The sequence below is a fragment of the Amblyomma mixtum genome, chromosome 6 (genome assembly GCF_055824585.1).
Source record: "Amblyomma mixtum isolate Tamu chromosome 6, ASM5582458v1, whole genome shotgun sequence".
NCBI lineage: Eukaryota > Metazoa > Arthropoda > Arachnida > Ixodida > Ixodidae > Amblyomma > Amblyomma mixtum.
Window position 1 is genome coordinate 138,125,195 of NC_143017.1, and position 27,125 is coordinate 138,152,319.

The 27,125-nt window shown below is 46.3% G+C and overlaps 2 protein-coding genes and 1 long non-coding RNA gene across 7 annotated transcripts in view; all 3 read left to right on the forward strand.

The window, feature by feature from the left end:
* The window catches only part of Sin3A (SIN3 transcription regulator family member A), a 57,373-nt gene extending 55,284 nt beyond the window's left edge, over positions 1–2,089 (forward strand). For both annotated transcript variants that reach the window (XM_089549357.1, XM_089549358.1), the window contains exons 19-20: positions 412–736; positions 1,460–2,089. In XM_089549357.1, coding sequence (XP_089405483.1) covers positions 412–736; positions 1,460–1,681 — 547 coding nt within the window. In that variant the 3' untranslated portion in view covers positions 1,682–2,089. The remainder of the gene's footprint in view (positions 1–411; positions 737–1,459) is intronic.
* A 545-nt stretch (positions 2,090–2,634) lies between these two features.
* Positions 2,635–27,125, forward strand: part of LOC149340551 (uncharacterized) — a 52,067-nt gene continuing 27,576 nt past the window's right edge. For 2 of the 4 annotated variants that reach the window (XR_016283617.1, XM_089549359.1), the window contains exons 1-10: positions 2,636–2,926; positions 4,283–4,359; positions 9,452–9,587; positions 10,197–10,322; positions 11,027–11,077; positions 12,938–12,988; positions 13,884–14,160; positions 16,601–16,831; positions 24,299–24,380; positions 26,834–26,923. Coding sequence is in view for 3 of the 4 variants with exons in the window: in XM_089549359.1 (XP_089405485.1) it covers positions 2,849–2,926; positions 4,283–4,359; positions 9,452–9,587; positions 10,197–10,322; positions 11,027–11,077; positions 12,938–12,988; positions 13,884–14,160; positions 16,601–16,831; positions 24,299–24,380; positions 26,834–26,923 (1,199 nt within the window). In the remaining variant the exon portion in view is untranslated. Of the gene's footprint in view, positions 2,927–4,282; positions 4,360–9,451; positions 9,588–10,196; positions 10,323–11,026; positions 11,078–12,937; positions 12,989–13,883; positions 14,161–16,600; positions 16,832–24,298; positions 24,381–26,833; positions 26,924–27,125 lie in introns of all 4 variants that reach the window. The other 2 variants (XM_089549361.1, XM_089549360.1) reach the window with 2 other exon arrangements.
* Positions 16,838–23,745, forward strand: LOC149340552 (uncharacterized). Its single transcript, XR_016283618.1, has 2 exons — positions 16,838–22,937; positions 22,969–23,745. It is a non-coding gene; the product is annotated as an uncharacterized LOC149340552 (long non-coding RNA).

The window sequence follows — 27,125 nt, forward strand, 5'->3', positions numbered from 1 at the left end:
GCTCCATCTCATAGCACCATAGTGCAGCTTGCCACTTGCACTTCACTGTTTTCACTCCCATGCCCTAGATAGTGAGTGTTCTATTATACGACATGTATTTGATTTGTTTCTTTCACTATTCAGTTCGTATTCATTTTGGTTTTTATTTACACAATTCTGATTTGATTCGGTACAAAAGCTGCAGTATTTATATGGCGTTCGGTTTTGGTAACGTACTATTTGGCTGCTGCGGGCTCGCTATGACAGTCTCATGCCTAACTATGTTCATTCTAAGTCTAGGTGCTGTCACCTTAGCATACTGTGTTTTTTACCTTTTTATTAGTATGAATGGAGTGCATTTAGAGGCTAGGTTGTTTTAAATGTGCTCGGATAGTGTGTTGTGTTTATGCATTTTCCCATTTCTTTTCCTAGCAATGTGCGAGCACGTCGGCAACAAGTGAAGAAGGAGAGTGAAGCCAAGAAACTGGCATCTGCTAGCACCAATGGCAATGGCAACAATGGCACCTGCAATAAGAGTCCCTGCACCAACGACGAGAGCACCAACGATGAGGTGCCCTTTGCGGCGGCTGTAGGTGGTGGTGCTTTGGGGTCGTCATCCACATCAGCTGGCTCAGGCAAAACGGACGTGGTGGAGGACACTCAGTGCAAGTTTAACCTGAATTCCTACAAGATGGTGTTCGTTGTCAACAGCTCAAGCTACATCTACAATCGGCGAGCATTGCGCCGGGCGCAGCAGGTGAGGAATTAGGTCTCAAAGTATACCGCAGAACCCGCACTTTGGATTCTATGGGGGGGTGTCAGTTTTTTTACATATTTAGGATGGTTGGTGACCAAGTCATGTGGTGTTGTAACATGGTGTCCCTGAACATGTGCCTGAATAGATCCTTTTTTTTTTTTACCTACAGTATATGAATATATTGATAGTATGTTTTTTTATTTATTTATTCAGGGTGTGAATTCTCGCCAATTTAATCTATTAAGCAAGGACATGATTGTAGTTGCCTCAGACCCAAAACATGCATGCAGTATGTTTGAACTGTGAATGCTAATGAAATTTCTCAATCGTATGTGCAGTATGGAAAACTTTCTTTTTATATACTGTGCGATGTCAGTGCACGTTAAAGAACCCCAGGTGGTCGAAATTTCCGGAGCCCTTCACTACGGCGTCTCTCATAGCCCGAGTTGCTTTGGGACGTTAAACCCCAATAAACCAACCAATCATTATTTTTGCCACCTCATACAGTGGACTTGTCATCAATTTGAGCTTCGGGTGTATTAAAATTGTCAGTTTGGTCTTGTCAGCATGAAGTGTATCAAAGTGTTCTCTTAATTCAAACTGCTTCATTCGAGCAATTTTTCAGTCCCTTTCAAGTTCAGATAATGAAGAGTGGCCGCTGTAGTGTGTGCTTACAACAATGACTGATGACTGCTTCACCCCCTCCCCCTGTTCTTTCTCTAGTCTCATCGAAAGGTGTCTCAACGGATGCATCGCAGCTTCAGCAAGTGGCACCAAGGCTGGCTGGACAAGAATGTGGACAGTGAGCAGAACAGCTCGTGCGAGGACTGGCTCCTGGGTCTGGGCTACGAATGCACAACAAACTGCATCCAGGTGCAAGACTGCTCACGGCCGCCATACCGCCCATTCCGACGCTTCCGGACTTCGCCCTCTGTCCGCTCGTGAAGGGCGCCCAGTGCAGAAAGTGTACAGTGGGTGGGGTTGGGGAGTTGCTGCAGGGGCCTTGGGTGTGCTTGTACAGAGGATGTAAAATGCCCATCCTGAAGAAGCTGTGTATTATCATGTTTGTGCACCCAGCAAGCCACCCTGCAGGCAGAAGGGAGGGCAGCCGTTTCTTTTTGCCTGTTCAGCTTTCCCTTGCAGGCTGGCTTGCAAAGTTCATCACACCAGCAGTGCTAGGTTGCTGTTGGCTGTTTGTAAATTTCTCATTGGATCCTCAAGACAATTGAAATGTTCTTTGCAGTGTGGAAATAAAAGCCACAAAAAGTGACTGTTTAATACGCATGTGTACAAAGTATTTATATTGTCACTTTAAATTTGAAAGAAGCTATAAATATAACATTTCATCACGTCTATTGTGTTTGGTTTCACTGAAGCCCATGCTCCGAGAGCAACAAGTGGCAAGAAATTTCAAACAGTATGCACTCGCCACGGCACAGTACCAAGGTAAGTACTGCAGCATATTTAATAAGCTATCAGTACTTGCTGCAGGAAAGTTAAGACGTACTACGTTCTGTGTTCCAATATAGCGAGTGCTGCGGGCAAAGCCAGCACGGCTTGATGTAACGAGTGTAACAGTTCTCAGAAGAACGTGCCATTATTTTGTTAACGTTAAAAATAATTTTCAGTACGGAGTGTGGTCGTAGTGGAGCGGGAGAAATTCTGCAAATTTAAAAATTGCATACTGGCATGCCCAGCACGCGGCGTACGGAGCAGTTTTTGCATTTCGCGCTTAATCGTTGCAGTAATCGCGTCGGGGGGAAAAAATGAGCTGAAGTGCGATTAAATATTGCCGGGTAAACATTTAAATTCTAGGTGGTGCGAAAGTCCATAACGGTTCTGCCAGTTCTGCTTTGGACCGTTCGTCTTTCCCCCTCGCCCTTCCCACAGTCCCGCAGTTGTCAGTCGCGTTCCACCGTTTTAGCGCGCTGCTTAGGCCTAAAGGGGTCGTCGCCGCAGAGGGGGTACGCGTTGTTGCTTGTAGTGGTGCCGCATGTGTTCTCAAGTAATGCGCTTGTGCACCACCAGTGTTTAGCAGCGTTTTGACTTCTTTGTGACATTTCATACCGTTTGTGCCCAAGCACTTGTCACAGCAGGGAGACTCTCGTCGAAATGTCTGCGAAACAATCGTTTAGCGTCGGAGATCGCGTGTTTGCCAAGGTGCGCGGGTATCCTCCATGGCCTGCAAGGGTGAGTTTATTCTGTATGTTTTGCAGTTCCTTGATGTTTTGAAAAGCTCACTTGGCGCCTCTGTGCTTCGGTTATGTGCAGTAGGTAACCTGGTTTTCTGAGCGGGACTAACTTGCCGCCTCCATGGTTGAATAGGCAGCGAATCTGCCGGTTCGCACGGCTTCCTCGCACTTGCTGGAAATTAAATCCCTAAGGTAAAGCTGTGCGGACGTTGCATCAAAGACTTACCTCACAGTACACACATCTGCTTTGGCGCACCATTTCACCGACGTCAAGTTTTACTGAATGCTACCTCGGCGACCGCTCGGCCTATGTTTCTGGAACGGGCTTCACGGCGTTGTTGCGATCGGCCTGTGGTGGTTGCGCGGAACGTTGTACTACAAGCGGTTCTGGTAGTGCCTGTTGGCGTCAACGATATAGCACACCAGAAGGGGCTGTCTGCTTTCTTCAATCGGCGTAGTGCTTGACATCACAAGTAACAGCCTGAGTGTGGAAATAAGCGCGGCGCTTATTCCTGAAGAGGGACCACCGAGGTGCCATGTTGCATTGTGTAGCTTTTGACTTTGCATGCCCATTTTGAAATGCCTGGCTTGAGGCAACCAGCTTCAGAATTCTACAGTTCAGTGCAGTCCGAATCATTGACGTTATACTTTGCTTGCCTGATGCACACAAAGCATGGTGTATGGAAGTGCCGGTCGTAGTGTGGTTGCATCAGAGCGTCACCTTGGAAATAACGCGCCATTCCGTAGGCTGCCGCGTGTAAGGCTTTATGTAGGGGTTTGCTGTTTCACTTGCTTGCAGTGACTGTTGACACCTCACATATTCTGCGTACCGAGTACAAAATGTGCGTTAAGGCTTGTCCTTGATCCCTGCAACCAGCTACCAAGCGTCATTGATAGAGACGGCAACATTATCAGCTAAATGCTTTCTTCCGTCGATTGCTTGTTTTCGACATCAGGAGTACTGAAAATATAACTTTGATGCTTCAAGTACACGGTTTTTGCGTTTTGTTTTCCAAGTACTTGTTCTGAACAAAGCCAGATGGCACGCCTTGAAATTGTTTTAAAGGTTACATGATAGGTTCTAGTTAGAACTGCCTCAGGTTTGAAGCTCTGGTCTACCATGTTATTTATGCATGCCAAATGAGCTTTACAAGTGGCTCTTCAGTATAGGTACTAGTCTCTCGAGAAACATGCAGCTGATTTAAAATGACCTCATATTCAATTCCACCCTAGAATAGCTAACATGGTAGTTGCTCTGATTGCTTTGCACTTACTGCATTCATCAGATGGATGATGCCCCATTTCAGCAAAATATTTACTGCATGTCTGCTTTTTAATTTTCTTTTCTGCTTAGGTTGAAGACTGTATTGGTGACAAATCAAAGCCCAAGAACCAGAAGTACTCCGTGCTCTTTTATGGCACATACGAAACGTAAGTTTGGGGCAGGTCTTATTTCGTTTTTTCACTTGTGGTCCCTTGGTTGTGTGTTGCGACCACAAAGAACCTGTCCAAGCTATAGGGAGCTTGCACTGACGTTACACCAGCTGCCATGATGGTAAATCGGGAGCACTGTGCAAACTGCACATTGCTGTAATTCACCTATTGCTACTTGCTCCAGCCTGGACTGTTGAAACTATACGTGGTTCACCATTGTGACACCTGTCACATCGCAAAAAGGCCTCTATGGTCGTAGAAATGCACTATGTAGCAATGTTTATGTTAGACAGTACCTGCATATAATTATGCATTTGCTGTTTGGCAATAATTTATTTTTATTTATTCATGTTACCTCTAAAGGACCTCACAGGGAGGGTATTTAATATGGGGGAGGGGCGATACATTCTGACTAATAACAGTTTAATAAGCAGTATGTGATAACAAAAGGTACAACAAAAGGAGCAAGGACTGGATGCAGAAAGGAGACGTCATTACGCATAGCCATCACAGCAAACAAGATGTTAAAAAAATTTTTATGTCCATTTCTGTGACAATGTCTGGCTGTAAACTGTTTCATTTAGTGATAGTGCAGGTAATGAATGAGCTGGTATGAAGAGATACGTGGCATATTAAACATTGCACTTTGAATGGATGGTCACGTCTTGGAAGGATGACTTGGGGTGACTGAAAGAATCGCCTAAAAGTGATGGATGGTGATTGGTTTATTGGGGTTTAACGTCCCAAAGCAACTGAGGCTATGAGAGACGCCGTAGTGAAGGGCTCCGGAAATTTCGACCACCTGGGGTTCTTTAACGTGCACTGACATCGCACAGCACACGGGCCTCTAGAATTTCGCCTTCAAGAAATTCAGCCGCCGCGGCCAGGATCGAACCCGCGTCTTTCGGGTCAGCAGCCGAGCGCCGTAACCGCTGAGCCACCGCGGCGGGGTTGATGGATGGTGAAGTTTATGAAAAATTGTTAAATGAGCACATGGTAACTAGGTGGTGGGTTGCCTTTGTATTGCCAAAGTGTGGCCTCTTTTTCTGTCTTGGTTAAGCTATTTGGCTGTATCTTCTATTTTGCTGTTGCTGCTTCACATTCTTCATGCTCTCAGCATTGGCATTCTCCCTATTTTTTTCCTCTACTTTCAAAAATTGCCTGCTGTGCTTTTTTTTTTTTTTGAGTAGGCATGTTTGCAGGGTGTTTTGACAGATATTGCACACTTGCATAGCAAATCCTAGATGCTCCAATAGCTGCATGACGTGGGCAAGGTTGTCTGCAATAAGTGTACATTGTGCTCTGTTTTGTAACACCATTAATTTTGAAGCCCGCATCACATGGCCATATTTAATTTCAGAGGATGCTGCAGTGATAGTGGATATCGAACACTCCTCAGAAAAATTTTGGGTGTAATGGGGAAGAAAAAAGTTAAGTATCACAGGGAAAACTAAGGTATAATATTTGTAACATCTTGCAGTACAAAGTAAAGCCTCTGTGTGGTTTTGTGAACATCTTCCAGTAAAGTTGACGACCTTAGAAACCAGACTAAAGTCCACCGCAACATTCCTCGTCGTCTAAAATGTTGCTTTGGCACGTAAGTGGGCACTAGCCCGATTGTATTTCTGAAATTATATTTGACAGCAAACGAAACAGCACAGTGAAGCCGGTGGTGTAGCGTTATTCTTAGTTTTCACAAAGCATTCTATAAGATCAGTGCATGTTTATAAGAGTGCAATGGTTAAAAGCAACTGAGTTGCAAGATTTTAGATTGGAGAGCTCAGTGGGGCTAATGTCATTAAATTGGCCCATATCACACTACACAACTAGCATTGATGTTTTTAGAAATTAATTATTTTGCCTTGGTTGAACATTCATAATGTGTGCTTGACACAGTTGCAATCATGTAGGCACAATGAACAGCCTGCTTTAACGAGCTGCATTTGAAGGAGGTTTTCTGCTGTGCCTTAAAGAAACATAGAGGCAGCCGACTGAGCCATTGATAAGGATCATGGCTGGGATGCGATAGCCTCTCACAGTGAACTGATTCCACCAAGTTCATCATGTATGTGCACTGTTTATGCTGTGGCCATAGTACTTGTTGTCCTTTTAGGCTTGAGGCAAAGTTGTGGGGGATGTTGAGCCTAGCCACACCTAGCCGAGACAGAAAAAGTCAGCAATGAATGAAGATTTAGTGAGTGCGATTAAGTAAGTGGAAATGGGCATGAGGAGGGCATGTAATGTGGTCAGTGGGCAACAAATTATCTCTTAGGTAATGGAGAGTGGGTTCCATGGTAAGGTATACATTTTGGAGGATGGCAGTCAGATGAGTAGATGAGATTAGAAAGATTGCAGGTATGAGGTTTGTCAATTTGCCTGCACTCGCTGCACCAGTTCTGCAGCAATGCCACAAGTGTGCAGTGCCAGTTCTGGCAGTTCAAGTTCGGTTGGCACTGGCTGTGTCCAAAACTAAGGCTCTAGTGCAAGCCCGGCCATTTGCTAGCCTTGACATGGCCAGAAAACTGTAGCCAGCTGTCTGCCACCCACCTCAATGCCACCAACATCTCGAACTGCTTGCAAAATTTTCTGACTGCACCAAGCAGCAAAGTGTTGCCATGAACCAGCCTTGATGCGTGTGCACTTCGCGATAGCATGGAACGAAACACACGTGTTCTTTTACTGAACACACCAAGTGGCATGTTAATGCGGTGTTTACAACAATATGCGTCATGCTGCATGCATGTGTTTGCTTTTTAGCTAATGTATCTGGTGCCGGTTGTTGATATAAACTGATTGGTCTAAGGCCGATGACGGGTCCGTCGCAATGTTGCAAGGTGCTGGCAAGGGCGAGGACCACCATCCTCCTCCCTCTGTCACCGCCTTCTCGGGTGGAGCCCTAATTATCAGTAGTAGTAGTAGTTGTAGCAGTAGTAGTAGTGGTGATTTTTTTCAAAAGTAAAAATACAAAAGGAAGGAAAAGATTTTTGGTGGCCGCGGCGTCTGCTATGGTAACTAGGAGCACCTGAGCTTCGGCCAGCAGAATGAAAGGGTCAGTGAGGGGAAAATAAAAGAGAAGAAAGTACAGCCCCCGTCAAAAGTATATAGCCCAAGGGGTTTGCTTCGAAGCTGTTTAGCGTGGCTCCCGGGTGCATCAAGCAGTATGTCGCGAATCGAGGTGACGCGTCCCCAACTGCTGAAGGGGAACGCTTTCGCGTGCAAGTTCGAAGGAAAGAACAAACGAATTAAACAAAACAAAACGAAGCCGTGTTTATATTTTAAAGGAAAGGAGCCAATAAAAGAAACGAAAACACCAAGGAACAAAACACACTAGACACGCGTACAACACTAAGGATAAAAAGGAGCGAGTTCACCCGCTACAATGCGTCCCAGGTGGTGCGGGAATGCCTTGCAGGTAGCACAGACGTGGGTTGGCGAGTTGCGATGCGTCGCTGGCGTTGCGTTTAGGGATGCGGTGGTAGAGAGCCAGGAGATGAGGAACGGAGATGAATACGGGAGACGCTGACGAACTCGTGTCAGCCGCCCCCAAGAACTGGGCAGCTGCAGCAGGAGAACTGTAGCCAGGTCCTGTCGACGGCGTTCCGCAAACACCGTAGGCTTGTGCAGCCTATCCCAGGAAGCCTTGGCTGCTGCCTCTTCCGACCTCGAAATGCATGCAGTAGGCCTGCGTCGTTGATTCAGGGAAGTCCACGGCAGCACAGACCCGAAGTCTGACGGCTGCCACCCCCACGCTTGAATGAGGCTCAGTGTTCTTGCATCGATGATCCAAGGGAAGTCACTGGCAGCTCGAACCCAACGTCCGACAGCTGCCACTTCCACGCTTGAACGAACAGACTTGTGCTGCGGTGTCTTCCTTTACACCTCGGTTTTCGTACACATCAGCTATCCGCTCCTCGTGCCTGCCTCGCGCACACGTGCAGCGCGGGGCTGGCACGCACGGTGCTCCGCTGTCCGACGCGCCGCGTTCCAAAAATCCCTCACCAGTGTGGTGTGCACATCACACAGTACAAACCTTAGGAGGATTGAGGGCTCAATGCCTTTTCTCTTTCGAGAGATCATGGTTGCTGAGGATGCATAATGAGCCATGCTACAGGCCTCACAATCAAACCCCTTGGGCTGTATACTTTTGACGGGGAGTGTACAATGAGCAAGAACAGGGGATTGACATTAAACACTGTACAGTAAATAGTGCCGTGTCTGCCGCAGTTGTCATGTCCTGGAACGGATCAAGCTGGCTGGCGGGCGGGCACACCATCACAGTATATACACACGCACGTTTGCCACCGTGCACGTGGGATGGCTGGACACGTGCACGGTTCACTGCACATACATCACGTTAAGTAGTTACAGGCCTAACAGGACCCGAGTGGGGCATCGTTCTCATCGACGAGTAGAACAACTTCAGTCTCTTCGCTGCGTTTATCTGAATGCGCCAGCTATCGTTGCTCAAACAATCGTTTGCTTCCATGGCGGCTGCAGCTGCACAATCTGCACCATTTTGGCACTGACCACTGAGGCGCACAGTTTTCCTAAACTAGATCTGCTCAACGTCCGCACTTTTTTTAAACTAATGGCATCATGTAGAGGGTGCCATGTTGCACCGCTGAAATGAATTGCGATGTGCAGCATTGCAAGAAGTAGTTTTTGTGCAGACGAATTGAACTGACTTATGGGTGGCAGCAAATGGCACAGGACAGGGTTAATGGAAGTCAGAGGCAGGCGTAGTTGTCCTTCAGTGGGCATAGTGGGGCTGATGATGATGAATTGCCACAAATACCAACGTTCTTTGTGGCAGCAGTGACGTGCTGAAACTCTAGGTGGGATCAGTCTGTTGCTTGCCAGTACAGCTTATGCTGGCTGAAACATGTACAACTGTGCAGTACCAGGCTGATGCTGGCCAGAGGGGCAGGTTAGAATGAATGTTATATATCAGCAGGTCTAGGTGTTGAAAAGGTGTGTGCTATTGCATGCACTGTAGTGACTGCATAGCTGTGGCTACCTTTCACACATCTGTTGACCATGGTGTATGTGTGTGTATGGGTGTTTTATTTGATATTTTGCAATGTCCTAGTGCAAGTCTGGGCCCAAAGGACCTGTTTCCATACAAGGAGTTCAAGGATAAGTATGGCCAGCCACAAAAAAGGAAGTTCTTCAATGACGGCCTCTGGGAAATTGAGCACAACCCTACAGTCAAGCCGGGGTCTGCGGTAAGCATCATTATCCAAGGGCGTTTCTCGGACAGTTTTCTTGACCTCTCTGTAGGCTGTGCTATGCTTTTGGACATTGAGTTGGGTTTGTAGTGTGTACTATTGAGCCAATTAGTTGATCACATGCATTGACATAATGACATGTCATTGCTGTTGTTTGTGCATGGGAAAATATGTACCTTGTATCTAACAGCACTTGGCACTGTTTAAGCCATGTGTACTTGTAGTTATTAGTAAGCCTCATTAGTTGGCTTATTCGGGTTTATATAACTTTTTAGAATTACAGCAGTTTGAAAATGCAATTTGTGCTTTTGCTAGATGGTGGCACAGTTATTTCCTGGCCATGGTGGCTACAAGAATACTCTGTAGTAGTAGTAATTTTTCAGCTTGGTGCTTGTGGAGATGTTTGGCGCTTTCACACAGTGCGATGTTGTTGCCCATGAAGTCGAGGCACGTGGGGTTTATGTAGGTGCTGTCATAGTGTGACCAGTGTCGCTGTGGGTAAAACCGTCTTGACCTCGGCTGAAAGCGGCAAAAACGGGTGCTTACAAGATGGTGGTCTGGCTTTCGGTGCGAGTTCTGTGTGTGAGCTCTCACTGTTGTCATCAGGGGTCCGGCGGCAAGGCCGCGGCAAAAAGGGATGCCAAGGAGAAGCAGCCGCCCTCTGAGAGTGGGGAGGAGCCAGAAGAGCAGGAGGAGTCTGAGTTGGTCATTGATGAAAAGCCGTCAAAAAATGTGAGGCACTGTTGACGGCTGGCTGCCTGTTGCTGCATGCCCACAAGACTGCTGCCAATGCAGCATTGGCAGTGGCTGCTCTTCCTCTTCCGAGCTTGCAAGGCTGTCTTCTTTCACCAGTAGACTTTTCCGCGTCACAAACTCACGGGGGGCCTTTGGTAGCTTATGCATTATTCTGTTAAATGTGGTCATTTTTATTGCTCTCATGTTCTGGCTTGGCTTTTGCATGTCTGCTTGTTTTTCAATGTTCTCCTCGAGCATTTTGCTACTCATTAGGATCTTAATGACTGAAGCAGAAGGTGTAATAAAGGTGCACAGGTGTGTACAGCATGTGCAGGTTGGTTTTGGTAAGTTGCATGCTACTTTTTTTGCTTTGGGGAATGCATGTGACGTGCCAACACTGCTCACGCTGGGGGGGTTCTGTTGTTCAGTTGGTCATCTTAGCATGTACTGCTAGTTTTTGTCCAGCGCTGAACTGGTATTGTGAGCATGAAAAAATGAATACTATGTTTGAGCTGTTCTTTAAAGTGTCGGAGAAAAAGTCAATTTAAGAAAAACCTACTCTCTTCTTTGCCAAAGTAATGATTGCAACATATTGGTACCTTTGTTTGTTTTAAATTTTTTAGTTAGACTGACACAGTATGATTTATAGGTGAGCTGTGCTAGTGCAGTGCCTTATTTTTATTGTTTTTTTTCTTCTAAAGAAACCTGAACCACAGCCTGTGAAGAAACGGGCGACCAAAAGAGCATCCAAGGTGGGCTTTTCTTGGCATCTCAACCTGCACTACTTGTTTCTCAGGAATGCTGGGAAACAAGCTATTTGTATTTTGTCCTGTCTTGGGATTATACTTAGATTATAGCTGGAAATTCTCTGTCATTATGAATGCTTTTAGAAGTGTTAGCACAAGGGCTGTTGGTAGTGTTGAGGCTGTAACACCTAAATTTTTGGCTGCCATATTCTCACCATTAGTGTGATGCGTGGCAATGATAGGCAAACTCTTATTGTGTTTTACTTTTTGCGTGTTGAAGGTATGGGATGTTTAACAGAGTAAGGTTGCAGGCCAGTTGGTGAGACATAACGACTGAAAACCACAACAAGCACAGGATGGAGGCAGGCGTCAACACTGGGTGGTACCGCCCTGTGTTGTCACCTGCCTCCCTCTGGCGTTTGTTGCGGTTTTTAGTCACTATGGGATGTTTATTTTAGTACATTATTTTGAGCAAAAAGACAAGGCAAGCTGTCTTTCATAAGCTAAGAGCTTTCTCTTCCCTCTAGTTATTCTCTAATTAATCACGATTCCAATAAGGCAATTGGCTACAGACTTAGAAATTTTTTTGCAATTAAAATGGCTACATTATTTGGCTATGGTAATGTCTAAAAAAGGTTTTGCTGTAGGTAGTGTCTTCGTCAGCTACTTCTTGTTGCCGAAATGCATTGATCATGGGGAATTTAAAATTACAAAGTCAAAAGATGAAAGGATATACCTGAAGCAAAGCTGCTGGTAGACGAGGTAGACTTATTGAAACGTATACTGGCGTTCTTGCTTGGTATGTCCACTGGGGAACATGATTCCTTAGCTTTTTTTTTTTTTTAATGGGCAGTGAACTACATTAAAAGAGAATCTACTGCGCACTTGCCTTTGCTCTGCCTAGTGTATTAGGTGTAGAGTGCTTCTGAAGTGAGTGTACGGCAAGGGTATTGGAATGTGTCCCGAAGCAGTCATTTTGCTCTTGGTGTACCATAATGAAGAGCTTCAGGTATCACAACAGCGAATTATACTCGGTTTCATGCATAGCAGACAACGCTGCCGAAGCTGTGCGCCTGTTCACGCAGTCCGCGCCAAAATGTAGTTTGCCATATAAAGTGAACACAAGCATATTTTGTTGCCGCAAACTTAAAATGTCGTGGCTGTCAACTTCTGGACTTAATTCTGTTACTTCTTATCACAATTTCATTCTGCGACTCGTTGAGACTTCGAGAAACAAGAATTATATGTGGCGATATGATATGCGGTTGGTAGGGCAAATCCACGCCCCAAAAAATAGTTCAAACTTGGTGAAAATTGCAGCCAGGGGGCCCAAACATTGAGCGCCTCATAGCTTCAACCGTGATATTCAGTGCTACCATTCGGTTTATACCGCTCTTTGTTTTTGTCCAAATGCTCACTGCAGTTTCGAAGAAGAACGAATGATATGTGGCAGAGTAATATGGTTTCTTGGACTTCCACAGCCTCTGAAGCATTGCCTGCTGTGTATGAAATGGAGTATAGGTGCCATTATTGTCCGGCTCTTGCACGAGAGGAGGGTGCGTTCGTGAACATAATCAAGAAAGACAAACAAGACTTGAAGGGTCCTGGCCAATGATTGAGTACCAAGAGCAATGCACGCGTTGCAATGGGCCTGCCCCTGTAGTGTCCAGCACGCCTCATGCAAAGGAGAGGGAATGCCTTGGGGACAAAGGTGGTTTAGGTCCTCCCACTTGCTTTGGCATTGAGAAAGCCCAGCATAATGGGTCCCGTGTGTTTGACGATTTTGCCTTTTTGAAGGTACTGTGGCACCCAAGAAAAAAAAACATGACCTAGACTCGCCTTTGTATTTGTTCTTTCATCTTACAGGATTCTACTGATGACCAGCGAGGTACTGAAGAAGAGGTGCCTAAGAAGAGGGTGCGTTGCTATACTTACTCAAGGAGTGCAGTTATGTTGATTGGACTGCGTCGCATTAGCCTAATTTTAAAGAATTGGGACTTGTATGTATGGTTGAGTTGCAGTAACTGGCAAGACAAGGCCTAGTGTTTGACCGTGAGTTCAGGTGATAAGCGGCTCGTAAACTTCTTTCACTTACTATTTGAAATAGTTTTGTATAACTTCCACAGCCTTTGGGGCGCGGTCTCCTGTCCTGGTCGTTACGTTGGCCGCTGTTTGCCAGTGATGATGTCCCCCTAAGGCACTTTTAGACCGAATTAACTCCAGGCAACCTGGCAAGCTGATGTTTATTTTGAAGGAGCATCTGGAGTTTTATTACGCATGTTTTTTATTTGTCCTCACTCATTACACAGCCATGCTGCTCTCAGGCTGCACTGAAATAGGCTGAAGGGCTGCAAATAAGCATCTTGCACCTTAACTTGCTTAAAGAGTGTTCATTCATTATTCTTTCATGCCATCTGCCTTGAGACTATCGTATTTCCGGGAGCCTGGGCAAGCATGCCTGCAAAGCAAATGATTATCTCAGAAGCTCCAGACACCCTTTTACCACATGTAGGCTTACAGCACTTGTCGTAACCACATGGTGCTTTGAAAAGGGGTTATTTTCTCTGGGTTTAGTCTCCGTAGATAGGGCGTGGAATTTCATTATTATGTCTGGTCATCATTGGCCGACTGCTTATTGGTACTTACTGGCTGTTTGCCAGACCCCCAAGAGCTAACAGCACTGAAGGCAGGAAGTATGATAAGAAACATAAGGAAAAGGAAGCAGTCATTTGTCATTCTTCGTGTCTCCTCCATGTTGCTGCTTTTATCTGTTTAAACTTGCATTCTGTCGCACCTTTGCTGTTTCTACCAGGGGTCCAAGTCCAAGGACCCTGCGGGCAAGGCCACACCAAGTCGCAGTCGCAGTGGGCGGAAGATAAAGCGTAAGAAGTTTAGCTCTGAGAGCGAAGGAGAAGGGGCTCCTGAGTCTGCCAATGTTGAAGAAGAGGACGAAGGCCACAAGGAGCCCAGCGACGAGGAGGAACCTTCTCCACCTGAAGAGGACCATGAGGAGAGACCGGCTCCAGAGTCACCGCCGCCGCCGCCGGTGCAAACTCCAGTCAAGGAAGAGCCCCCTGCTCCTAAAGAGGGTGAGGATGCATGCTTACCTCTTTCGCTTAGGCAGCAGATATTCTGGGGCTGCAAATTGATGGCGCACTGGAAGGAAAACTTGTTCTCTGGTGCGGCATGGTTGCTTATTCTGGTGGCTTAGAGGGCAGCTGTCCTCTTTCATAAGCCCGTTGTGCCACAGGCAGTGCCTCAGTCAAGTATTGTTGCCTAATCTTACCACAAGGTCTGATTGATTGGGTGGTTTTACGCACCAGAACAGCACTGCTGGCTATGGGACATGCGGTGGTGGAGGACCCCTGAATTATTTTGGCTGTTTGGGATTTTAATGCGAGAGCATTACGTGGCTCATTGTGCAAAAGCCCCGCCATCATCAGAAACCCGTGGCCGAAACTCATCACGCAGATGATGTCTTCACCCCTCCTGGGGCAATATGCCACCGGCGTCCCCATCACCGCGTACAATGGAACGCCGTTCATGTGTTTTTCACTGAACAGTGAGGAAAGCTCCAAAAATGAATGAAAACAGTGCAGCTTTGATTTTATGATGGATTGCCATTTCTTTCGCTCGCTGGAAAGCACCACGCTGTTATCAATAGCCTGGAATTCCGCATAGCTATCAGCATCGCTTTGAAGTGCGACATTACCTGCGAAGGAGGTCCAGAGCCGCGATGGCTTCTCCAAAGCTCGGATCTGCCAACTCCACGGAATCATGTGGCTCGATTCGTAGAACGGCGACCTAGATTGGAGTTCTCAATATACTGCGTGATTTTCCTTTGCTTTTGCACAGGGTTGTCAAGGAGATAATCTGTGTTCAGCAGAGTCGGTAATTCTAAATATCCAGGTTCGATATATCCAGACTCTACTGTATAAGGAGTTTAGAATTCTTTGAAGCTGTATTTACAGATTTTTGAGATCAATGAGTTCGGGATTCCTTTGGCAACGGGTCCTTCCAATCGTTGTAACGCCTGCCACTGTGCGCATGTCAGAGGTGCGCTAGCAGCTGTTCTCCATACATTTGAGGCTTTAGGAAGGATATTTGGATGATTGCTAGCCTTGCCGGTCGTGCCTCATCGCAGCTCCGCTTTGGGAGCATCTCTGAAGCATCTGGTGTGGACCAGTTAATTCATTGTTCTCAGGTTGTGAGTTTGATCGAGCATGCAGATGTACCCGATATAAATACAGTGGAACCTCGATTATACGACGTTCAGGGGACCGCGCGAAACCGTCGTATAATCCGGGTGTCGTATAATCGAAAATCAAAGAATGCGGCCAGTGGCGCTCGGCCTTGCGCCGAAAACTGTTGACCGGCTTCAAGCCCGCGGCAAGTACGCCAATCAGATTAAAAAAGACAAAACCCAGCATTTGTTTGAAACAGATTTGCAAAAAAATCTTTATTACCGTTTAAAAAAAATCGGTAATTTTTTTTTTGCACCTTTGCCCAACCTCGGCGCATCAACTTTCTTTCGAGGGCTGCCACGTCAGGCAGTAGGTCGCCAACATCGTCGCGCGCGCAAGCAAAGCGTCGGATGTTGTCGACGCTCTGCAACACGTCCGCGTAACTAGGAATGGGAGCGCAAATCTCTGCATCGTTGTCCACTTCGGAAGTTTTATCGTGGGGCGCAAGCATCCATTACTTCCATTACAAAAAGCGCCGTGGACGCCGCTGTCCTCGCTTGGGCGAGCGCGGCCTCGCCCGCTTATCTGTTTTTTCATCAGCGTCGGCTCCTGGAGACGCATCTGTTGCTGGGACGCGCGTCTTATCTTTTCTCTTTATCTTTCCTCTGATCTTTTAACTCTCCTCGGCAGCGGTGGTGGCTTGGCTCACGCCAGTAGGCGGGCCGGTGCGCTTTCCTTTTCATCCTTCTCTCAGTCGCAACAACACGCAGGCCGCGCCTCCTTGGGACTCCGACTGCACAGGCTCGACGAAAAAGAGAGCAAGTGCACTTGGCGGCCTCGGCAACGCTCTCTTCCGCGCAAAAACGGGGGTGCTTATATTCGCATGCAAAGTTTTTTTGTTTTTTTTTTTTTTTTTCAGAATATTTTTTCCCGAAAATAGGGGGCGGGGGGGGGGGGGGGGGGGGGGGGGTGCTTAGAATCGCGAAAATACGGTACATCCCGGCCTGCGTTTGCTGACGACCTTTTTTGACGGACGGTACGAGCCAGCCGTCGTACGAAGCGGGGTCCTTCTCAAATTTGCGTCGTATAACCGAGGTTTTTAATGCATTGTCTCTATGGGGGTTTTGCCGGGACCGCACAAATTCGTCGCAAAATGCGGGTCGTCGCATGACCGGGGGACGTATAATCGAGGTTCCACTGTATGTGTGCATGACTGGAAACCCTGAAACCTTGCTACAACCACGAGGTTTTGTTGGGCCTTGTGCCAACCATTTCACAGGCAATTAGAAGTGCCTTTCAGAGTGCCTACAAGCAGCTCGCTTGTGCTCTCGCGTTTTTTGTGCAGCCCCTCACCGTGGGAAAAAAGGAAGACACCATCACAAGGACAAGAGTGAAGAGGTGGTTCCTGAAGCAGCACCGCCCCCGCCACCCGAACCCGAAGCACCGGAAGAGAAGACTGACGAAGTTCAATCACCGCCTGTAGAAGTCATCAGCACTAAGCCACCAAAGAAGTCAGGCCGACGCCGGGACAAGCACGCGAATTCTGAAGCAGCCGCTGCCGCCAAAGAAAACACTGGTAGGTCGGCCATTTGAACAAGGTGCTCATTTTCTGCACTGCTTTGAGTTCTCTCCATTTTTCCTCGTCCGGTGATTGGGTGTGCGCATTCATGTATCTCACAGTGACGTAGGGCAACTTTTCTTTTATATATACATATATTGTATGGGTGTGCTCGCTTTTTTTTTTTCTAAAACTGGAGAAAATAAAAAGATAATTGAAGGAAAGCATTTTGCTGCGTGCATTGCCCCTTGGGTTTCTGAATTCCAGGCTGCTGTTCTTGCTGCCTCCTGGGCAAATGCTCTCGTTCTTGTGTCTTTCTTCACAGCTTTATGATACGGACAGTCATATGATTGAAATGCGGGCAGAGAAACTTGCCTCTCATTATCCATGTAAAGTTAACTTCTCCTGTGTTGTCTTGTGTGAACCACTGGGGCATGCTGTGCAAATTGAGCATTTTTCTTTTGCCTCTGGCTCTTGCCGACTTTCTTTTTTTCTCTCTGAAAAGATGACACGTTCATGTTGCATGTGCTTACAGAATTGCTCGGATATTTGTACGTGGCACTAGAGTGCACTGAGGCCTTGTCTAAACAGGTGCATGCTGCACCAGCAGTTAGTATTTGGGCAAGCTCTTTGAATGACATAATGTAAAACAGAACTTCTCTACTCAAACCTGCCAAACTGATGTGAAATGTTGGTTGTTGGATTAAGTCAGTTTCAGTCTTGGCAAGTGTGCTTGCTCATGTTAGTAGTTGTGTAGTGTGGCTTTCCATATTTCTTTCTAGTAGCAGTTCCATACACAGGTATCAGGAGTAAACTGCTTTAGGCTCCATCTCACTGCAGTCGAATCCTGCTACAATGAAATTCATCGGAACTGCGAAAAGTTTCGCTGCAGCGGAAACTTCATCTGTCAGCATTGTCTTTCACAGTTTTGATATCAGCACCTTAGCACAGCTTTGGCACTCGTGCGCTCATACCACAGTGCATTGAATAGTGGCCGAAATTACATCAAAAGTGATGCTTTGGATGATGCGCCAGGTATGCAGTTGTGCCACTTCGAAGACATTTTGCGACATATCAGCCACTTGACTTTCTGTTGAAACTGCACAGAGAACCACCATAACTCTGTTAATTATGTAACAGTGCCTGTACTAGGTACACGAGAAATAGAGATGTAGGGAAAGTTTTTTTGGGGGGGGGGCACTCTTGCGTGCGGTGCAGAAGGGACACTAGAGTACACCGAAGCTGGCAGTGCGCTTCCTGCAATGATGTGCTGACCTCCAGCACACTGGGCACTGGGGGGTTGTTGTGCCTCGCTTGCTCGGTGTCGCTAGGCCTTATGTGCTCCCCACTGAAGCCACAGCGAAAGTGCTTTGGAACTAGCCACCGCTTTACCTGTCAGCACATCAACGCAATAACTTTACATTGAAGTGAACACAGAACTGATTTACATTACACCTTTGTCGACAAAGCAAGCGGAAAAGCCGCAAGAAAAGATAGCAAGCACAGAGTCGAAGTCCCGAGCCATCGGCACCGGATCGCATCTTTATGCACAGGTGTCTGCTTATTTTACTATTTCACAGGGAGCGTCAGTAGCAATACCGAAAGCGCAAACTGACTTTGGCACGCATTTTTGGTGAAACCAAATTGCATAGGCTTATTATATGGGTGCACAAAAAAAAAAAAAATTTACGTAAATCGGCTCCGTACTCGAAACTAGTTCTGTTGAAGCAGGACCTCGCTCTGAAAATTGTTCGCTGTAGGGGAAATAATTGCATTTTGCTCTGCGGTTTGCTGATGGAGAATCGGAAATACATCGTTGTGGTGGAAATTTCTTTGCAGCAGGGTTTGGCTGTATTCCTTGCGGTGGAGAAGTAGGTGCGAGGGCTAGGCAGTGGCCTCCATAAATATGTTGTTGGCTTGTGAGTCTGGAAATAGTACACTTGTTGAAGCCGTCATGTTACTCTCATAACTTCCACTCCACTGCACGAAATGGTGAGATGGAGTTTAGGTTAGATTTTTCATACTGAAAATTTGGCACATTTACATTTACATTTACGGGGCTGTTGTTAGAGACATTATCTGTTGCTCTGTAGAGGCTGGTCTATTTGGGAACCTTTCAAGACTTGTAATGTTGCTTCAAGCTGCTAATAGAGAGTTTGGGCTTTGATTGTGACAGGACAGCCACTTGGGATATTTCTGAAGTTCAGAGTTTGTTTCAAGTCATCGTTTGAACTTCTTTGGCGATAAGGTGCTAACGTGTGTTCAGGCAAAAGTGCAATTTCGCTTCTTTGTCATAACATCTGGTAAGATATCAGTAGACCCTGGCCTAGTTTTTTTTTTTTTTGGCTAAGGCACCTATCGAAACTACAAACTGTGCTCCACTTTTCTGCACAGTAGCTTGTGTTACATTGCTAGAATCATTGTGAAGGCAGGTAGAAGTATTCAGTTGTTTATAGTATCCATGCGCCATTAGAAAAGCGCTCCTGTGGCAGTGAAGAAAATTGCCAATTCATTGTACTCCACTAGTAAGCATTGTTGATCAGTCATGTTTGTCAGGCGATTTTAATTACTAACATGTCTTCTCCCATACCACCAACTGTTATCCATTAGTGCTCACCTGTGAGCTTATCCAACATCATATCGCTGGCGTTGTTTTAGCAGTTTATTTACTCATAGCGGTGAAGGTGAGAAATATAGCCACATTTGCACTTGGTGATGGCTATGCTTATAATAAGCACCATTTTGGGCACCCATTTTAGCACTGCCAGCACTTCTGTTTGAACAAGAGCTGCATCATTCATTGGAGCAGTGTAGCTTTCTTTTCCACCATCGTCGTCCTCCTCTTTGTTCTTTTTTTTCCTGACAGCGGAATCTGCTCCTGCACCTCAGAGCTCGTATTCGTATTCTGGACATGTCCACTAAGTGATCTTGTCCCAAGTGGCGCGCCTTAAACTGGGTGCATCCTCTTGTAGCAACTCACGGCTAATGTCACCACCTTAGGTCACACTAATTGTGTATAGACTCCCACTGCCTTCAAATCAAAAGCTGCCATGGTGGCTCAGTGGTTACGGCGCTCGGCTACTGACCCGAAAGACGTGAATTCGATCCTGGCTGCGACAGTCGAATTTCGATGGAGGCGAAATTCTAGAGGCCCGTGTACTGTGCGTTGTCAGTGCACGTTAAAGAACCCTAGGTGGTCAAAATTACTACAGCCTTCCACTACAGCGTCCCTCAAAGCCTGAGTCATTTTAGGGCTTTAAACCCCATAAACCTAAAATCTAACCTTCAAATCGGACATTGCCCACCCGTTGCTGCTTTTGAGCGTCATATAATAAATCATAGGTATTGTTGCAGGTACTGTTTGCAGAATTTGTGTAACATTCACTTTTGCACTAAAACTATTGCTGCAATGGCAAGTGTGGTTTCAGTTGAGATGATGTGACGTAGAGGTGTAGTGCGCTGTCATCATGCAGTCGTCACCTCTGCATTTGAAGCTCCAGCCAGTCTGCTTAGTGGACGTTTCCAGAATGCAAGCCCAGCTTCAGTTGAATGTGGCTGAAGTACATTGTATGCTTGGTTTTAAGGCTTAATGCTATGTGTGGCATAGTATGTTGCTCATGAGTCGTGTTTGTGACCTCATAAGGACATTTTGAAGCTCACTGTTCTCTCACATCAACTTTCTGTTCACTGGAGAGAATGTTAACAGTCGATATATTGGTATGTTTTGTTCAGGCCTTACTTTGCCTGAAATGAGCATGGTTAATAGTGCACTTCACTCGGGATAATTTCATTTCCACTATATTTAATGTGACATAATAAAATTTTGTTCTGCGACTTAACAATGTCCGTTTCTTTTTCTGCTCAGGTCTGAAACCATTTATACATAAAGAACACTGTTGCCATATGAGAGTGAAAGTGCGTCCTCTACTTTATTTACTCCCACTTACCTCCAGTTCAATGTTTGTCTCTGTGATGGCATCCAGGGCTAAAGTAGCAGCTTTTCACTGAAATGCGTGCTTTTGTAACGATTTCTCAAGTTTGGCGGCACTGGGTTGCTGCAGTTCCGCCATATGTGAATGACTCTTGGATTAAAATGTTTTTCTCGGGTTGCCAACTGCATTTGCGTGCTGTGTGCCATTCTTAAATGTAGGTAACAGCAAAAAAATATGACTAGATAACCCACCTTCACCTTGACCAGGACATATGAGGTGTTGTCTTGGTCGAAAAACTTCAGGCCGCTGTAAATGGACCAGGAGTGGTGGCGCTGCGTTATCTCGACACTGCCACCGCTGGCGCATGCCTCCACTCACTTGCGCCGAGGATAAAGTGAGTGAGAGAAGCATACCCCTCCCTCACGAGCGTCCGTTGATAACAGTGTCCATGGAAACCTAGTGAGGCGTTTGTCCTGCCTGCTTGCATGGTTATTTTACAACTGTCACGGGTATCAAAGTAGACAACCCATTGTGAATGAGCACGGAATGCAAAAATAAAAGCGTAATGAAAAATCACCAGTTTTCTATGTGGTAGCACATTGCATGAACCCTCACAGCTGCTCAAAATTCAATCCTGCACCAGCCGTGGCCACCGCATTTACTCATACAAAGCGCTGTAGCGCGGCGGCCGTAAGACAAGCACGCAGCTGGCAGAACGTACACCACACCATGTTTTCATGAGCGCTGTTATCAAGGGATGGCAGAGAGGGAGGGGCATGCTTCCCTCGTCCTTCTTATCCTCGACTCAGCGGAGTGTGCCGGCAGTGGCAACGCTGCGATAGCAGAGCACAGTGGGCTGGAGATTTTTGACCAAGACTGTACCTCCTCTACAGAAGAAAAGCCTGATCTATGAACAAGCTTGTGCGCCTTGCTTTGCTGTGTGTGAAAAATGTGCTTGGAAGGCAGGCACATGTTTCTGACATGTTCTTGTGGAAGTGGTGTTCGGATTGCATCTTGTTTGTTTTTAAGCACCTGTTTTAAAGTGTGCAACCAGAGCTGTTGAGTGCGCTAGTATACATGCTTCCAACAGGTCAAGTGCAGTGGCCGTGGGTTTTGAAACGGTCTCGTTTCTTTTGTGTGCCGTGCAGCAAAAGCTTTGCTGTGCACATCTCCAGTTTTGCAGCTTTTAAAAATGCAGTAAAAGCTCGTTAATTCGAACTTCACGGGACCGGAAAAAAAGTTTGAATTATCCGATGTTCAAATTATCGAATGGCCGCGAAAAAACCGGCAAGAATCATTTGCATTACGGTATATGTACCGTGTTTACTCACACAACGAACCCACTCGCATAATGAACCCACCCACCCCGATTTTTGCCAAAGAATTTGAAAAAAAAAAAATGCGTCCCTCCGTTTCGCGCCGTCACTCACGGTCCGCAACGCATTTCTTGGCTGCGTGCCAAGATGCTGCCCAGCGATAACATCATGGTGTGTTTACTTCTGGTGTTAGCTCTAGCAAGTGGGGGAAGTGAACTTGGCAGAGTGCCAACGTTTGTCCGGTTGTGCAAGCCTCGTTTTCAGAGGTTCGCCTTATCCTGCCATGGGCGATTGGGGTGGACGGGATGCCGACTTTGGAACGCGCGATAACAGCAGCAAACGCCTTTTGCAGCGAACGATGCTAAAAGCCGGTGTCATGATCGCCGCGTGCTTCCCTTGGCGACTGATGCGTGGAAGGATAATTTGTAGCGCCCGTCCGAAGTCATATTCACGGGTGTTGGCTGGGATCGCGCTGACAGTACTTATCCGTATTTCCGAATTAACAGGGCTCGAATTAACGAGTGTTTAGTTGCGAGTTCCGGAGGTTGCGCGGAAAAGGATAGGCAGCTGCCACCGCCGCCGCCAACCGGTGCCGCCGGCCGGCCACTGCGCCTGTGATGGCGCCATGTAGGCTTTAACCACTCATCCACGGTTTTATCTGGTTCCATCTTGCGTCCCCGTTTAGGACTTGCACAGCCTCTAACTATGGGGAGATGCTTTTTTTTTTTTTTTTTTTTGGCCACGTGCTGTGCGCCAAGCCGCACAGGCGCGGCGGCGCGTAGTTCGAATTATCCGTAGCGGAACCGACTCGCTTTCGAATTAACGGGCTTTTTTATACACAGATCTCTACGGAGCTTGGCAGAACCAAGCAGTGTAGTTCGAATTATCCGAAATTCGAATTATCGAGGTTCGGATTAAGGAGCTTTCACTGTATATGCTTCCTCCTCGTCATCACCTTGTATCCAGATTCTCCGAGTGAAGAAATACATATTAGTGCTCAATGTTTTATGGGATAAAAGAGGTAATGCCTGCTAGTCACAGGCTGCATGTTACTTGAAATGAACTCTCTTGCTTACTTGGTAATTGTTTAATTGGACATGACGAAGGAGGTATGTGATGCAATATCTTGTGTAATGCAATTTTTATTGAAAAGCGGCTATTAATTTTCTTTTCTTTTACTGTGTACATGGTGGGAGCAAGCCTTTATTTTTCAAAAAGTTTCAGAACATGTTTTGTGTTATGATTGTTTATGCACTTGGATTAAAAATTTGAGGTCCTGTGCATATCCTTCACTTGTTAGTTAGTGGTTTGTACATAAATGTCATTCTTTGCTCCATTGAAGGTTCTATTTGTCGTGCTGGCAAACCTCACTTTGAGTGTGTTATTTCATCACAGCGCAAAGGAGCTGAAAATAGTTCTGTGCAGAAAGATTGCTGTTAGAGGCAGATTTTGTTTTTGTTCTGGGCAGTAAAAGGGGAAAAGGCTTATTGCTGAAGCAGACTTTTTTTTTTTTTTCCTCTCTTTCATTCTTTTCTCTCTCCACATGCACAGTCATGAATTCATTGTGCGAGTTGTCACATTATTCACTATGCACCTGGGTGTGGAAGCATATGGGTACAGTTATTTATGTGGATGTGCCTACAAGTTTGTCTTACAGTTAATAAAACTGTTGTTTTACTGGGAATTTACGTTTGTGCACTACTTGCAGTTGACTTGTGTGCTTATATTGCCATCGGTTATATATTCCTTACAGTTACTGAATGCATGCGAGCAGTGTGTGGCGTGCTGAAACATCACTCTTGGTAAAAGATGCTTTCTGTCCTTGCTTACATCGTCTTCACTGCCTTGTGTCCGAAGACATTTTTCACATGTATTTGACAAGCCTTGCACAGTTTGAGGACATGGCAAGGTATGCATCGAACCATAGAAACATAAAAAAAGTAAGCACGCATACACAGAAAGCAGCAACATTAATTTTTGCACTACAATAGTGCATTCAGTTTTGCTTGCTTTCACTTTATCATGTCAGTGAAGTCAAAGAGTCGAAGGAGTTGGAGAATGAATTGCATCGTTGGCCGCTTGGTCGTGTACTCGTAGCGTTTGTCCAGTGGCCATCCATGCAATGCGACACCAACGGTTCATAGAGTTCATGTATTGCCTCTTTTTCTTCTTTGCTTCAAAGATTTGCCTGAAGCTGTAATCAAGTAACGGTGGTGTTATTCTCGAACTCTCTTCAGACCTTACTAAAGAGAACGACATTTCTGCTGAGCCTTTGGTTCCGACCGAAGTAAAAAACGAGAAAGAGCCAGAAGAAACTGCGTAAGTGATCCTTTTGCATTCCTCTTTTCTTGTTTAGAGCATGCTTCCTTATTTATGTGGGTGCTGCCTAGCGCTGGGCCTATGAAGGAGTGCAAAGGAGGGCTTTTGACAGTAGCATCGCTCACGAAAACAAATTTACATCAGTTGTGCTTTGATGCTTTTTCGCGATGAAGCCTGTTACATAGTTTACGCCCCCGAACCTGCATGCTCCGGTTGTGACCATTTGCTGGAGAGTAGCTTTAAGGTAGGTTTGAATGGGCCCTTGCTTTATTCCTTAATTGGAAGCTCGGCTTAATCAGATGGCATCACCCACTGCAGTGGCTTAGTGGCTGTGGCATTTTGCTGCTCAGCCTAGCAGTGCACGATTCAGTTCCAGTTGTGGCAGCCACATTTCAATTGAGACTAAATGCAAGAAACACTCGTGTGCTGTGTGATATCGGTGTACATTAAGGAACCTAAGGTAATTGAAGTTAATCTGGACCTCTCAAGCATGGAGCAGTGATGTGACTGTTGTGCCTTGGTATGTATATGCGGGCAGGCGTCATGCATACTGGCTGGGCCCGTTGTCAGCCCGTGTAATGAAAAGTAGCGAAACAGGCCTACTGCACGCAGAGATTTTTCTCTGGTCATCCCATTGTGTAAAGGGAAATGCACACGACACAGACATTCACAAATGGTGCCGGTGCCGACTTTCACGTCCTTCCTGGGTCGAGTGGGGAAACGGCACGCTACTGCAAAGTTTTCAGTGGGCATCGGTTTCAGGATTGTCTTCATTGCATCAAAAAGAGGCGGTTAAGCTGTGGGTGGCATGCATATGTCCAGCATGAGAGAGCCACCTTTAAAAGGCACTGAGGACAACACCCAACTATTGTACCCGGTAAAAATGGATCCCGTGGCTCGTTCTGCTAATGCATTTGTCGAGGAGAAGGGGACATGTTTATTGCTGAGAAAATTGTATTTAAAATTCCCGCCAGTCGGATCCAACTCGTGACGTACCAAAAAGGACAGGTTGCCACTGATTTGAAGGGAATATCAGTGGAAGCTGTGACGTAGATCTCGACAGCTCATTGTTATAAAGAGTGAAAAATGTTTGTAGCTGTTGGTACGACTGGTGAAAATGTAAGATCATTACCACTTTTATTCAGCAACGACAATAATGACGAATACACCTTGGTGGTTCGCAAAAAAAATCGGTGTTGACAAAATTCAGCAAGTTTTTAAAAGCAATGAAGATCACTTCGTCCTTGAGTGTGCCAAAAATATTCGTGCCTCGTTAATATGGACACTTTGGTTCCCGAGCAAAAGTGTCCTTAAAGTGAGTCGTTCATGATAACGAATCGGGGAAAACAAACAGGGATATTCTGGGGAAAAGGGGTGATGGGGACGCTTTGTTAGTGTGTACTGCTTTGCATAGTTGCAGGCAGAGGAGTGGAAACCTGGCAGCCTTGGAAGCTTGACATGTATTATTGTCATCGCCATTATCATTAAAATCATGCGGGGCAGGTTGAAGTACGTTTGAAGCGCATAGTGGTCCATGAGACACATGATGACGCCTCTTGGTGTGATCTCAAGTATCTCCTTTTATGACTGTTCACATCTCAAAAACTCTGTAGTCACTTGGCTGACAGCTGCCAAGTGTCATTTTAAACGCAGCACGCAGAAATAATTTTTTTTTAGCTATGCTATGCGGAAAATGGTAAGGCGCATTGACTGGGCACCTTGCCACAATAAAGCACTTCTAGAACCACACACATAAAAAAGCCTTTACTACAGCATTTGCCCTCTCAAACTGCCTTTCACTGGTGTTCTGCACTTAAAATGCAAGGGACGGAACATCTGGAAGAGGCCCTCAGGATTTCTTTCACATCGCTGTCCATATTAACGGGACAAGAATACGTGGCTCCCAATGGGCTCCGCTCATTTTCACCGTGCCCATTGTCTGGACAGCGGGTTTCCATATTAACGACGCGTAAATACATTGAAAATGTTTGGTCCTCAGAAAAATGGTTCATAATTCGAGTTGTCCATATTAACGAGGGTCGTATTAATGGGGCACAACTGCACACGTGTACGGCAGCTGCCGTGAGCATGATGTTCCTGGAGTTCTGACAAACGGGCCTTAATTCTTCCCGAGGCCTACTTTTTTGTTGGCTGCATCGACTGGAGCACTCTTGCGGGCTTACGCCAGTGCTGGACAGCTTTTTCACTCGCTTCGAACTGTCTCCCTGTCCAGTTTCCATTCTGCTGTGCATATTCAATGGCACAAACTTCAGTTTTGCATCGTAATTTCTTTGCCTCACAGGCGACGCACGAGACGCCATACGTTGCGAGATTATGTGCAGATTATGTCCAGTTGTGAGATTATGTGATTCTACCCGCAGGGTAACATGTTAACAATGCAGCTTTAGCATAGCATGATCGGCATTCTGCAACTGTGTGCACCGCTTCCCCAGGGAGCTACCTGCGAAGGCACAGACGGCCCCCGAGGAGGTTGCACTTGCCCCTGTGCAGGCTCAGCCAGGTCCCCGCGGAAGAGGATCACGGTAACGGATTTAATAACTCTATTCTTTTTTAATGCAAAAGCATGTCTTGTCTCATGAGTGGCATGCACAGGACCTGCCAGCAGAGAGTGTCGGCAGAGCGTGTCCACACAAATGTGACCACCCCAAAAAAAATTCGCCGGTATTGCGGTTCGAACCCAGGCCCTCTGTGTGCCAGGCGGGCACGCAGTGTATACGCCACGAA